The following is a 15,985-nucleotide window of genomic DNA, read 5'->3' as shown; positions in this document are numbered from 1 at the left end:
TTACTTCTTTTATAGCCTGCTCAAACTTTACCTTTGGTGAAGAATGTCAACTGAATTGTGACTGTATAGAGGAAAATACTGCACAGTGTGATGCAAGAAATGGAACCTGTATATGTCTTCCTGGTTGGACATCTAAGAATTGTTCAATTGATATCAATGAATGTGCATATTCCTACTGTGGACCGTATGCTACATGCATTAATACTCTTGGCAGCTATACTTGTCAATGTATATCAGGCTATGAAGTTGGTCCATCTGGAAACTGTCAAAGAAAAAGTATACAATATTTACTTTTATTTTAAATCTAACATAGTGTTGAAGTTAGTATGATTTTTTTTTGACCTATTGTTGTTATTTTTGCCTCTTCTTAGAAAGCATAAAAATAAATAATTTCTTATTGTTTGAACATTGTGTCTCTTGTGATGGTAATTTTAAAAATTGTTCTTTTTGTGTGTTTTTTCATTTCAGATTGCAGCATGATTCTTACAAATTCTTCAGGTGTTATTTATAGCCCTAATTATCCTTCACATTATAATAATTTGGACTACTGTTCTTGGTTAATACTAGCAAATGAAACTAGCCAGATTTCACTAAAGTAAATATATTTCTCATAGATTAAAAAACAAAATCAGCTTATCTTTTTTTCTTAGAAACACCTTTATTTACTTTATTATAGGCATATGTTTCTATAGTTTCTACAAATTTTTATAAATAGATTCACCATGCTGAGCACTGAATGTGGCTTTGATTTTGTGACCATTTATAATGGAAACAGTACATTTGCCCCACAACTTGGAAGATTCTGCACTCTGCCATATTACATCTTCACTTCATCAGAAAATTCCCTTCTGGTTATTTTTTCAACAGATGGCAGTATCACATCAGCAGGTTTCTTTGCTTATTATACGACATTGAAGAGTAAGTAGAGATTTTGACATGCAGATTTTTGGAATGCTTAATATCTTTAGACTGTCATCATTTTATAAATAATGAATAATGAGAAAAAGAGTCCTAGTAATGACAACAAATTTCCATAAGGATCAATAAAGCAGTCTTAGTGTTATATTTTCATAAGATGCGAGCCACTTTATAAATACTTTTAACAAAAAGTTTTCTTGTATGAAATCAGCATTCCATGTAGTTTAAATATATCTGAAATTATGGTTTAACTTTTTTGCTGGTGATATTAAGTATTATGAAATGCTATTTTCTATTGTATGTTAGCAATCTTTACCATGTTTTAATTACATATGAAATAGTAAATGTGGTAAACCTTTGAGTGTTTCAGATCATCTCATTGTTTGATTGTTATGTATTAATAATTGTGCGCTACATTTGTATTTTAAATTGTTTTTTTCCCATAATATATTAAATTATGGAGCATCTAATTCACACTCAACATTCATGTGTTCTTGAAATGTCTTTACAGAATGTCCACCATTTACTTACTCAATGGACTGTTCTATTCCATGTGACTGTGTCCAAAACAGCACTGTTTCATGCAATAAATCTTCTGGTGAATGTTTCTGTGAAAAAGGATGGACATCTAGTGACTGTTCTGTAGACATCAATGAATGCCTGGATAATCGCTGTCCTGATTATTCTCAATGTATCAATTTAAATGGCAGTTATGAATGTCAGTGCTATGCAGGACTAAAAATGAATGTATATGGCACTTGTCAAGGTATGTGTTAAATCAAGCATGGTTAGTAAATCCTTTTCTTTATTATATATAAATATCTGTAGAAAACATGAAATGGGTAGTGTATATAGTGTCCTAAATGAAAAAAGAGTTGTCATGAAAGAAATGAGATTTGAAAAGGCCACTAAATTTTAGTTTCTTTTTTGTTGTGCAATGGTGACATGGAAGTTTCAAAAAGCAGTAAAAAAGATGTAAGAATAAATTTCTGTTTAGAACTAAGAGAGGGAATGATGTAAGAATTGTTTATTTGTGTGGATTCTTTTTCAGTGGAAGCCAATTCAACTTGTTTCCAAAACAACTGTTCCTACCTTTGTGCTAGAGTACAACAGAAGAGTTTCTTTGAGGATAAATGTTATTGTCCAAAAGGAAGCATACTGAATGAAAATAGGTGCACAGGTAAAATGTGTTCAACTATATATTTTTTTAATTGTCTATTGAGGTGAATTTCCTTTAGACATTTTTTATTTTATAGTTCATGCATGCCTAATTATACATTGGTAATTTTTTAGTTTAAATTAATTTCTTTTATAGCATGCTCAAACTTTACCTTTGGTGAAGAATGTCAACTGAATTGTGACTGTATTGAGGAAAATACTGCACAGTGTGATGCAAGAAATGGAACCTGCATATGTCTTCCTGGTTGGACATCTAAGAATTGTTCAAATGATATCAATGAATGTGCATATTCCTTCTGTGGACCATTTGCTACGTGCATTAATACTCTTGGCAGCTATACTTGTCAATGTATATCAGGCTATGAAGTTGGTCCATCTGGAAACTGTCAAAGAAAAAGTATACAATATTGACTTTATTTTAAATCTAACATAGTGTTGAAATGTGTATGATTTTATTTATTTTTTTACTTATTTCTTGTTTTTTTTTTTAACTCTTCTTAGAAAGCATAAAAATAAATAATTTCTTATTGTTTGAACATTGTGTCTCTTGTGATGGTAATTTTAAAAATTGTTCTTTTTGTGTGTTTGTTAATTTCAGATTGTGGCATGATTCTAACAAACTCTTCTGGTGTTATTTATAGCCCCAATTATCCTTCACGTTATAATAATTTGGACTACTGTTCTTGGTTAATACTAGCAAATGAAACTAGCCAGATTTCTCTAAAGTAAATATAATTCTCATAGATTAAAAAAACAAAATCAGCCTATCTTTTTTTCTTAGAAACACCTTTATTTACTTTATTATAGGCATATGATTCTATAGTTTCTACAAATTTTTATAAATAGATTCACCATGCTGAGCACTGAGTGTGGCTTTGATTTTGTGACCATTTATAATGGAAACAGTACATCTGCCCCACAACTTGGAAGATTCTGCACTCTGCCATATTACAACTTCACTTCATCAGAAAATTCCCTTCTGGTTATATTTTCAACAGATGGCAGTATCACATCAGCAGGTTTCTTTGCTTATTATACGACATTGAAGAGTAAGTAGAGATTTTGACATGCAGATTTTTGGAATGCTTAATATCTTTAGACTGTCATCATTTTATAAATAATGAATAATGAGAAAAGAGTCATTTTCTAAATATGTAATAATGATAGATATTCTCATGTGATGCTAGCCACTTTATAAATAGTTTTAACAAAAAGTTTTCTTGTATAAAATCAGCATTAAATTCCATGTAGTTTAAATATATATGAAATTATGGTTTATCGTTTTCGCTAGTGATATGAAATGCTATTTTCTATTCTGACTGTTAGCAATCTTTACCATGTTTGAATTACATATGAAATAATAAATGTTAAGCCTTTGAATGTTATAGATCATGTCATTGTTTGATTGTTATGTATTAATAAGTGTGCACTATATTTGTTTTTTACATTTTTTTTTCCATAATTTATTAAATTATGGAGCATCTGATTCACACTCAACATTCATGTGTTCTTGAAATGTCTTTACAGAATGTCCACCATTTACTTACTCAATGGACTGTTCTATTCCATGTGACTGTGTCCAAAACAACACTGTTTCATGTAATAAATCTTCTGGTGAATGTTTCTGTGAAAAAGGATGGACATCTAGTGACTGTTCTGTAGACATCAATGAATGCCTGGATAATCGCTGCCCTGATTATTCTCAATGTATCAATTTAAATGGCAGTTATGAATGTCAGTGCTATGCAGGACTGAAAATGAATGTATATGGCGCTTGTCAAGGTATGTGTTAAATCAAGCATGGTTAGTAAATCCTTTTCTTTATTATATTTAAATATCTGAAGTAAACATGAAATGGGTAGTGTATATAATGTCCTTAATGAAGAAAATGTTGTGTTGTCAATCAAACCAATGAGATTTGAAAAAGCCACTCATTTAAGTTTCTTTTTTTGTTGTGCAATGGTGACATGAAAGTTTTAAAAAGCAGTAAAAAAGATGTAAGAATAAATTTCTGTTTAGAACTAAGAGAGGGAATGATGAAATAATGGTTTATTTGTGTGGATTCTTTTTCAGTGGAAGCCAATTCAACTTGTTTCCAAAACAACTGTTCCCACCTTTGTGCTAGAGTACAACAGAAGAGTTTCTTTGAGGATAAATGTTATTGTCCAAAAGGAAGCATACTGAATGAAAATAGGTGCACAGGTAAAATGTGTTCAACTATATATTTTTTTAATTGTCTATTGAGCTGAATGACATGCAACCCTTTTTTTTTGTTATAGTTTATGCATGTCTAATTATATGCTGGTAATTTTTAGTTTAAATATACTTCTTTTATAGCCTGCTCAAACTTCACCTATGGTGAAGAATGTCAACTGAATTGTGACTGTATTGAGGAAAATACTGCTCAGTGTGATGCAAGAAGTGGAACCTGTATATGTCTACCTGGTTGGACATCTACGAATTGTTCAATTGATATCAATGAATGTGCATATTCCTACTGTGGACCATTTGCTACATGCATTAATACTCTTGGCAGCTATACTTGTCAATGTACATCAGGCTATGAAGTTGGTCCATCTGGAAACTGTCAAAGAAAAAGTATGCATGATTTTGTTTTTTTCTTTCTAACATAGTGTTTTGTTACTTTGTCTGTTTTAAGTAAGTGTAAAGATTATTCTCTATAATTGTATTTTTACTTGAACATTGTGTCTCTTGTGAAAGTAATTATTGTAACTTTTGTTTTTGTGTGTGTTTGTACATTTCAGATTGCAGCATGATTCTAACTGACTCTTCTGGTGTTATTTATAGCCCAAATTATCCTTCAAATTATTATAATTTGGACTACTGTTCTTGGTTAATACTAGCAAATGAAAGTAGCCAGATTTCACTAAAGTAAATATAATTTTCATAGATTAAAGAACAAAAAATCATCTATCCTTTTTTTCTTAGAATTAAACTTTACTTACTTTATTGAATAAGGCTAGGCTTATAGTTTCTACAAATTTTTAAATTATAGATTTACCATGCTGAACACTGAATGCGGCTATGATTATGTAACCATTTATGATGGAAACAGCTCCAGTGCCCCACAACTAGGAAGGTTTTGCACTCTGCCATATTACAACTTCACTTCATCAGAAAGTTCTCTTCTGGTCACATTTTCATCAGATAACATTATATCATCATCAGGCTTTTTTGCTTCTTACCAAACATTGAAAAGTAAGTAGAGATTGTGACATACAGATTTTCAGAATCCTTAATATTTAGGCTGTTAAAATTTTATATCTATTGAATTATTATTATCTTCTCACTTTTCACTTTATCAATAGTTTGAATGAAGAATTTTTTTTTATAATAGTTTGAATGAAGAATTTTTTTTTATGTCCTAGGGGGAAGTTTAATATCATTAAGTATGTCTTTTTCAATAGTTGTTTCACGTTTGTTCTTAATTATTTACTGTGATAAAATTATACTTTAAAATATCTTTGGAAAAAATCATTTATTTTGAGAAACTAGAAATTCGAATGAAAGCTAAAGGGATTTTTTAGATTTTAAAAATATGTTTTTAAAATTTTAGTGATTATATTGTTACGATCTTCTCGATCAGGCCTTCTGCAAACACTACTTAAAAACAACACAACAGCACATCTAACACAAAAACTTGACAACAAGAGCTTCTAGTAACAAAGTGGCGCTTTAATGACAATTACCTCAACAGCCTATTCAACACAATTGGCTACATCAAATTCCAATGCTTTAACACAATAGAACTGCCTAACTTAACAAGTCTCTCTAGCTCGTACAGCAACATTTTCAAAGGTACCAAAGGTACCACAGTCCTTATGCCTTGCTGTTCTGGACTCAACTGTCTTTTTTAACACACTGTCTCTCGACCATGAAGGCTCTTGATCACATGACCACAACACAGGTCATACTTGCGTGAACTAGCAGTACTGTCCCTTGTCTATCGACAGCCGTTGACCCGTGTGATTGGCCTGAGTCATGTGTATCAGTAGGCCGCACACACATTAACCTTTTCAGTCCGCCACTGGAGTTACAACAATATTATATAATGACATTATAATAAATAAATTTATTAGCTAGTATGATTGTATTGTATGAGAAGTGGATAGGTGGCATGGTGGTAAAGTGCTTTGTTTCTGAAATTAGAACATAAGAATATTTAAAATAAATTAACCAGTTAAATAATTGTTTATTGGTAATTAATTATTTTATTTGGTATTTTCAAACAAGGATAAGAAATTGTACGACTGAAGTGGTGGCATAAGCTCTAACAAATAAATTGCATGACTGATCAAAACTAATTGTTTATTTAAAAAGTTTTTTTTTGTGTTTTGCTTGTTTAGGTTTGTGTCTTTGTGTCTAATAAAATATTTGTTTTTGTTTAGTTAAGTATTTGAATTATTTCATTCATAGTAGTGAATTTTAATGAACATTTCCTGAACAACATAGACAGCTGCCCTTTTGTATTCTTATTGTCATGCAATAATTAGCAACTTTTTAGATTCCATTCTTTTCTCCCTTCTTTTGTTTAGCTCTGAAGTGTTTTTTTTTTCAAATTTTGATTTAGTTCTGTGATGAAAAAGCTAGATTGTAATTAGTATAATCCATTGGTATTCCATGGATAGACAAAAGACATATACCAACAACAGAAGTTTTGGGCAAGTTTTAATCCAGTTGTTAACTAATGTTAAGTTTTAACTAATCAATTAGATTGAGTAGCTTATCTTTGAAATTATTAGTTTACAATCTGCTGAATTAGAATGACTCAGCCTTCTACAGGTTTCTGTGATGTGAACCTACTTATTTCAACATAAGCTCTTGTCTTGGGCTGGTGATGTTCATACATCAGATATGCATGTTAAGCTCATGTCAAAATGAGTTCAGTTTACCTCAAGATGCCATTTAGAACATTTCCACACCAAGCAAGAATGCATGGGTAGAAGGAAATAGAATCTAAGAAAGTTCATTGTTAGTCCTCAGTTTTCAATTTTATTTATTGATTTTAGATGCTTGATTAAAAAACACATCTCAACAATAGTTTTGCATAAATTGTCCTTGTAAATGTACTATTTCCTTTTAGTTAAATATGAGGATAAAAAGAAACCTAATGATGTTATTTTCTAACCTTGACAAAAAAAAATTAAATCCAGATATTTTTAAACGAAAATAATGTAGCATTTAAAATTAATACTTTTAAATACAAAATTGTATCATGTTCAAATAGAAATCTAAAGAGAATGATTTCTAAAACTCATGTATTATCAATATTAAAGCTTATATTTAAAAGGCTTATTCATTTAGTTAGTAATTTTTTTAAACGGATGTTTTATTTTTCAGCCAATATGCCCACCCCTCTGAACAAAAGTACTACTGTAATAGTGGAAACAACAACTTTTATACAAACTACTGAAACAATTACAACCAACAGAAATAGTACATTTAATACAAAACTTACAACATTTATTCAAAATAAAACATCCACAACAGCAAGTCAGCCTACTTATTTCAACACAGATAGCAAATCTACACCCACTCCTACTTCAGTTACATCTTCAACAACGACTTCCACAACATTACAAGCAGCTACAACCACTCCCACTTCATCAACCATTTCTTCAGCTACAACAACCTCTCCTACCCCTATTACATCTTCAACAACCACTTCCAAAACAATTTTATCTACAACCACTCCCACTACATTAACCGTTTCTTCAATAACAGCATCCATGCCTACAACTACAACAACCACTCCTACTCCATTTACATCTTCAAGAACCACTTCCATGGGTGGCTTAGATTCAACTACAACCATTTCTTCAACTGCAATAAACACTTCTACTCCAATTACATCTTCAACAACCACTTCCACCTCAGTTGTATCTAGAACCACTCCCACTACAACAGCCACTCCTACAACTACAACAACTGCTCCTATTTCAGTTACATCTCCAACAACCGTTTCCACAACATTAGATGCATCTACAACCACTCCCACTTCATCAACAATTTCTTCAATTACAACATCCATGCCTACTTCAATTAAATCTTCAACAACCACTTCCACAACATTAAGTGCAGCCAAATCCACTCCCACTACATCAACCATTTCTCCAACTATAACAACCACTTCTAATCCAATTACATCTTCAACTACCACTTCCACCTCAGTTATTTCTATAACCACTCACACAACAACAACCTCTCCTACAACTACAACAACTCCTATTCCAGTTACATCTCCAACAACAACTTCTACAACATTAGAGTCAGCTACAACCATTCCTACTACTTTAACCATTCCTACTACTTCAACCATTTCTTCAACTAAAACACCCACTCCTACTTCAGTTACATATCCAACAACCATTTCAACAGCATTAGGTGCAGCTACAACCACTCCCACTACATATACATTTTCTTCAACTACAACAACCACTCCAACTACAATGACATCTTCAACAGCCACTTCCACAAAATTAGAGGCAGCTACAAACACTCCCAATACATCAACCACTTCTTTAACTACAACAACCACTCCTATTTCTACTACATCTTCAACAATAACTTCTACAATATCAACCATTTCTCCAACTACAAGAACCACTCCTACTCCAATTACATCTTCAATAACCACTTTCACAACATTAAATGCAGATACAACCAATCCCACTACATCAACCATTTCTCCATCTACAACAACCCCTCCAAAAACTACAACAATTATTTCTTCAACTACAACAACTGTGCCTACTCCAAATACATCTTCAACAACCACTTTAGCATCATTTGTATCTACGACCACTCCAACTACAACAACCACTCATCCAACTACAACTACAACTTCTATTCCAGTTACATCTCCAACAACCACTTCCAAAACATTAGATGCTACTACAACCACTCCCACTACATCAACCATTTCTTCAACTACAACAACCATTCCTACAACTACAACAACCTCTCCTACTCCAATTACACCTTCAACAACCACTTATACAACATTAGATGTAACTACAACCACTCCCACTAAAATAACCATTTCCACAACATTAGAGTCAAAATCAACCACTCTTGCAACATTAAACATTGCTTCAAGTACAATAACCACACCTACAACTACAAAAACTACTCCTGCTCCAATAACATCTCCAACAACCGCTTCCACAACATTAGATGCAACTACAACCACTCCCACTACTTCAATCATTTTTTCAACTTCAACAACCACTCCTACTCTAAATACATCTTCAACAACCAATTCCACCTCAGTTGTATCTACAACCACTCCCACTACAACAAGCACCGCTACACTTACAACAACTAATCCTATTCCAGTTACATCGACAGTAACCACTTCCACAACATTAGAGTCAGCTACAATCACTCATTCTACATCAACCTCTCCAACAACTCTAACAACCACTCCAACAAGTACAACAGCCACTCCAACAACAACAACAACCACTCCAACAACTACAACAACCACTTCCACAACAATAGAGTCAGCTACAACCACTCCTACAACATCAACCATTTCTTCAACTACAAAAACAACTCCAACAACCACTCCAACAACTGCAACAACCAGTCCAACAACTATAACAACAACTCCAAAAACTACAACATTCACTCCAACAACCACTCCTACTCCAATTGCATCTTCAACAACCTCTTCTACAACATTATATGCAACTACAACCACTCCCACTACATCAACCATTTTTTTAACAACAACCGCTCCTTCTACAAATATGTCTTTAACAACCACTTCCACCTCAGTTTTATCTACAACGTCCCCCACTACAACAACCACTGCTACACTTACAACAACTAATCCTATTCCAGTTACATCGACAGCAACCACTTCCACATTAGAGTCAGCTACCACCACTGCTTCTACATCAACTACTCCAACAACTCCAACAACCACTTCAACAACTACAACAAATCCGAAAACCACTCCAACAACTAAAATAACTACTCTAACAACTCCAACAACCACTTTAACAACTACAACAACCACTCCTACTCCAAATGCATATTCAATAACATTTTCTACAGCATTAGATGAAACTACAACCACTTCCACTACATCAACCATTTTTTCAACTTCAACAACCGCTCATACTCCAAATACATCTTCAACAACCACTTCATTAACCCCAACCACTCCAACAACTACAACAACCATGCCAACAGCTACAACAACCACTTCAACAACTACAACAACAGCTCCTTCTCCAAATACTTTTTCAAAAACCACATCCACCTCAGTTTTATCTACAACGACTTCCACTACAACAACGACTGCTACACTTACAACAACTAATCCTATTCCAGTTACATTGACAGCAACCACTTCCACAACATTAAAGTCAGCCCCAACCACTCTTTCTACATCAACCACTCCAACAACTCCAACAAACACTCCAACAACCACTCCAACAACTACAACAACCACTCCAAAAACCACTCTAACAACTATACCAACCACTCCTACTCCAATTGCATCTTCAACAACCTTTTCTACAGCAGTAGATGCAACTACAACCACTCCCATTACAACAACCACTGCTACACTTACAACAACCAATCCTATTCCAGTTATATCGACAGCAACCACTTCCACAATATTAGAGTCAGCTACAACCACTCCTTCTACATCAACCACTCCAACAACTACAATAACAACTCTAACAACTACAACAACCACTCCAACAACTACTCCAACAACTTTAACAACCACTCCCACTACAACAACCACTCCCACAACCACTGCTACACTTACAACAACTAATCCTATTCCAGTTACATCGACAGCAATCACTTCAACATTAGATTCAGCTACAACCACTCTTTCTACATCAACCACTCCAACAAACACTCCAACAACCACCCCAACAACTACAACAACCACTCCAACAACTATACCAACCACTCCTACGCCAATTGCATCTTCAGCAACCTTTTCTACAGCAGTAGATGCAACTACAACTACTTCCACAACAACAACCACTGCTACACTTACAACAACCAATGCTATTCCAGTTATATCGACAGCAACCACTTCCACAACATTAGAGTCAGCTACAACAACTCCTTCTACATTAACCACTCCAACAACTCCAACAACCACTCCAACAACTCCAACAACCACTCCCACAACCACTGCTACACTTACAACAACTAATCCTATTCAAGTTACATCGACAGCAATCACTTCAACATTAGATTCAGCTACAACCACTCTTTCTACATCAACCACTCCAACAACTTCAACAAACACTCCAACAACTACAACAACCACTCCAACAACTACAACAACCACTCCGACAACAACTCCAACAACAATACTAACCACCCCTACTCCAATTGCATCTTCAACAACCTTTTCTACAGCAGTAGATGCAACTACAACCACTTCCACTACAACAACCACTGCTACCCTTACAACAACCAATGCTATTCCAGTTATATCGACAGCAACCACTTCCACAACATTAGAGTCAGCTACAACCACTCCTTCTACATCAACCACTCCAACAACTACAATAACAACTCCAACAACTCCAACAACTACAATAACAACTCCAACAACTCCAACAACTACTCCAACAACTACAACAACCACTCCAACAACCACTCCCACTCCAACAACCACTCCCACTACAACAACCACTGCTACACTTACAACAACTAATCCTATTCCAGTTATATCGACAGCAACCACTTCCACAACATTAGAGTCAGCTACAACCACTCCTTCTACATCAACCACTCCAACAACTACAATAACAACTCCAACAACTACAACAACCACTCCAACAACTACAACAACCACTTCAACAACTACAACAACCCCTACAACAACAATTCCCACAACCACTCCAATCACTTCCACAACATTAGAGTCAGCTACAACCACTCCTTCTACATCAACCACTCCAACAACTACATTAACAACTCCAACAACTCCAACAAACACTCCAACAACTACAACAACTACTCCAAAAACTACAACAACCACTCCAACAACTACAACAACCACTCCCACTACAACAACCACTCCCACTACAACAACCACTGCTACACTTACAACAACTAATCCTATTCCAGTTATATCAACAGCAACCACTTCCACAACATTAGAGTCAGCTACAACCACTCCTTCTACATCAACCACTCCAACAACTACAATAACAACTACAACAACTACAACAACCACTCCAACCACTCCAACAACCACTCCAACAACTACAACAACCACTACAACAACAATTCCAACAACCACTCCAATCATTTCCACAACATTAGAGTCAGCTACAACCACTCCTTCAACTACAACAACCACTCATTCAACTACAACAACCACTCTAACAACTACAACAACCACTCCAATAATTATAACAACCACTCCAACAACCACTCCAATAACAACCACTCCAACCACAACTCCAACAACTACAACAACCACTCCAATAACAACCACTCTAACAACTACAACAACCACTCCAACAACTACAACAACCACTTCAACAACTACAACAACCCCTACAACAACAATTCCCACAACCACTCCAATCACTTCCACAACATTAGAGTCAGCTACAACCACTCCTTCTACATCAACCACTCCAACAACTACATTAACAACTCCAACAACTCCAACAAACACTCCAACAACTACAACAACTACTCCAAAAACTACAACAACCACTCCAACAACTACAACAACCACTCCCACTACAACAACCACTCCCACTACAACAACCACTGCTACACTTACAACAACTAATCCTATTCCAGTTATATCAACAGCAACCACTTCCACAACATTAGAGTCAGCTACAACCACTCCTTCTACATCAACCACTCCAACAACTACAATAACAACTACAACAACTACAACAACCACTCCAACCACTCCAACAACCACTCCAACAACTACAACAACCACTACAACAACAATTTCAACAACCACTCCAATCATTTCCACAACATTAGAGTCAGCTACAACCACTCCTTCAACTACAACAACCACTCATTCAACTACAACAACCACTCCAACAACCACTCCAATAACAACCACTCCAACCACCACTCCAACAACTACAACAACCACTCCAATAACAACCACTCTAACAACTACAACAACCACTCCAATAATTACTACCACCACTCCAACAACTACAACAACCACTCCAACAACCACTCCAACAACTACTCCAACAACCACTCCAACAACCACAACAACTACTCTAACAACCACTCCAACAACTACAACAACCACTCCAACAACAACAACCACTCCAACAACTAGGCCTACAACAACCACTACAACCACCACTCATACTCCAATTACATCTTCAATAACCACTTCCACAGCATTTGATGCAACTACAACCACTTCCACTATATCAACCATTTCTTCAACTATAACAACCACTCCTACTCCAGTTACATCTCCAACAACCACTTCCACAACAATAGATGAATCTATTACCACTCCCACTACATCAACTATTTCTTCAACTACTATAAAGCTGGAGACAATATCATATATTACCTCTACATCAAGATCAAATATAGAAGCACCTACTACATCAGCTCCAGAAAGTAAGTTGACTTTCACCATTTTTCAAAATAATAAGGCGCATATTCCACTTAGCAATAGGGCTTAAGATTAAATCCTGACTGCAGTTTGCTGAACACCTGAAGGCAGCATGAAAACCTTTCTATCCTCCTCCCTTCAGCCAGTTTACTAGTGTTGTGGGGAAATGTCATAAACAAAACTAAACCTTGTAATTTTCAGGGTATAGACTGATCAACAAAGGAGTAAACATCAGAAAATAAAATCTACAAGCTGAATTATATGACCTGCAGTCTGTAGGACTTAATTTGGGTATTAATGATCTACTGCATTGAATTTAGATCTATGTCCAACATGAAAAACGTTTCCTTCTCTTTTCATTTTTTTTTTTTGTATTTTGCCGTGAAATTGAAAGTAGAATGTGAAAATGAGTTTACCCATTCAGCCCACACATTCATATCAAATATGAAAACAAGTTTATTTGATTCGTTAAAAAGTTTTGTTTTTTAATAGAAATATATTTAGGCAGAGTTTCCTACAAGTAGGCCTAAGCATCTTGCGTATTTTGTACGCAGACACGAAAATAAGCGAGTACAGTTTATCACCTGAAAATACGCTTTTCCCCCCAAAGAAAATAAATAATAATAAAAACCAGTAGTTCTTGCAAATCATATATAGGCCTATATATATAGATCTATATATAGCCTAGATCAGTGCGTGAATGCCTGGCATTGGCTATTCTTAAATATTAGATCTAATCTACCACGAGATAGTATGCCGATCGCCTTTTTTTTTTCGCGCGTAGACTTAAATGTTTAATCTTTCTTACTTATCTCAATTAGACTTATTAGTCGGAGTTCCTTTCAATGTGTCAGTTTATATGAAGTCTTCAAACTGATTGGGAATTGATTGATTATCTCTAATTCATCTAGACTGGGTCTAGTCCTTAGAGCTAGAAATATTTTACGATGTCAGGCACCTATATCATGTATAGTAGATTCTTATACCTGAACACCGACTTACGGGAACTAGGTCAAATTTTTATTTTATTTTTTTATTTGGTGACGGTTTAACTTACAAAAAAACTGAAAGCAGATTCTTATTCTGCAACTAAAGGACTATAAAAATAGCTGTATTCCTTTGTATTACCACGCATAGTCAAGATTTTATTTTAAAATAAAGTGGGTCACTTCATGCTCCTATATTGAACGCAGTTTTTGGGCTTTCTCCTCAATTGGACAGTGAGCACCGTCATTGTACACCACTATGTAATTGCTAATAAATTATATCTGTGTTACTTAATTTTTTTAGATTGTATTAAAAGAAGTAGATTCACTTTTGCAATATGTATTTAAAGTCTATTTCCTCATATACTCTCTCTCTGTCTCTCTCTCTCTAACTCTATAATATTATAGAATATAGATCTATATAGAATATATATATATATCGATATATATATATATCGTTTATAGTTTATTATTTATATACCTATGTAATCTATGTGTAGAAACAGACAGAAATAAATCTATATAGATTATATATCGATAAATTAATTATTATAATTTAATAAATAAGATATTTTCAACTATGCTACATTGGCTACATGTATTTCCTCTGTCTTTCTTTTAATTGCCATCCAAGGACCCTCTTCTTGTTTTCATAAGTTGGATGTTCGTTTTGTGACACATTAACACCCCCCCTCCCATAGATAGCCTACTTATAATTCTTTTCATGACTCTCTCCCCCTTCCCTCCCATAGATGCTTATAATTCTTTTCATGACTCTCTCCCCCTTTCCTCCACTGCCTGTTGGATAGTTTGTGACACTACAAGCTGAGTGTATACTTCTCCTCACTGCCAGCTCATCTGGAGTGATCACCTGCAGTGGGCATGGTCTCTGGCTTCAAATTAGCAGCCCGCACTTTTTCTTTCATTCATAAATTATATATTATAGACATCTCGATCTAGGTCAAGCTTATTCATTGAAAAAATCATAGATTTATTAATCCCAATAATATTTCTTATTACGATTTTGCTGTGTCCAATGAAGGAGAATGAGCTGAATTCATTATTATTCGTTGTACACCCCCTTATTAAATTTTATTTAACAGCTAACGGTATAAATGTGATTGGAATGTCTTTCTAAAGATGTTTGGAAGCTTATTTTGATATGCCCATCAGCCTACGATCAAACAGGCTCATAATATAACCTTCATCCCTTATATGGGTATGAATTGCCGGGGGAGGTTAAAACAACAGCTTTACATACATGGTT

The 15,985-nt window shown here is 34.6% G+C and overlaps 1 protein-coding gene and 1 long non-coding RNA gene across 3 annotated transcripts in view; one reads left to right on the top strand and one right to left on the bottom strand.

Moving 5' to 3' along the window:
- Positions 1-15,985, top strand: part of LOC106054754 (uncharacterized) — a 154,057-nt gene that overhangs the window by 102,219 nt on the left and 35,853 nt on the right. For both annotated transcript variants that reach the window (XM_056003656.1, XM_056003658.1), the window contains exons 143-156: positions 16-276; positions 469-595; positions 716-918; positions 1,430-1,684; positions 1,970-2,098; positions 2,234-2,494; positions 2,696-2,822; positions 2,944-3,146; positions 3,625-3,879; positions 4,171-4,299; positions 4,435-4,695; positions 4,863-4,989; positions 5,114-5,316; positions 7,459-13,737. In XM_056003656.1, the coding sequence (XP_055859631.1) occupies positions 16-276; positions 469-595; positions 716-918; positions 1,430-1,684; positions 1,970-2,098; positions 2,234-2,494; positions 2,696-2,822; positions 2,944-3,146; positions 3,625-3,879; positions 4,171-4,299; positions 4,435-4,695; positions 4,863-4,989; positions 5,114-5,316; positions 7,459-13,737 (8,820 nt within the window). The remainder of the gene's footprint in view (positions 1-15; positions 277-468; positions 596-715; positions 919-1,429; positions 1,685-1,969; positions 2,099-2,233; positions 2,495-2,695; positions 2,823-2,943; positions 3,147-3,624; positions 3,880-4,170; positions 4,300-4,434; positions 4,696-4,862; positions 4,990-5,113; positions 5,317-7,458; positions 13,738-15,985) is intronic.
- LOC129921632 (uncharacterized) lies at positions 190-14,680 on the bottom strand. Its single transcript, XR_008773575.1, has 4 exons — positions 14,541-14,680; positions 2,250-2,480; positions 1,450-1,526; positions 190-262 (listed from the first exon to the last, which is right to left on the bottom strand). It is a non-coding gene; the product is annotated as an uncharacterized LOC129921632 (long non-coding RNA).

This window comes from Biomphalaria glabrata, chromosome 11 (genome assembly GCF_947242115.1).
Source record: "Biomphalaria glabrata chromosome 11, xgBioGlab47.1, whole genome shotgun sequence".
NCBI lineage: Eukaryota > Metazoa > Mollusca > Gastropoda > Planorbidae > Biomphalaria > Biomphalaria glabrata.
The sequence above is the reverse complement of the archived record's forward strand: the minus strand, read 5'-3'. Positions and strand labels throughout refer to the sequence as shown.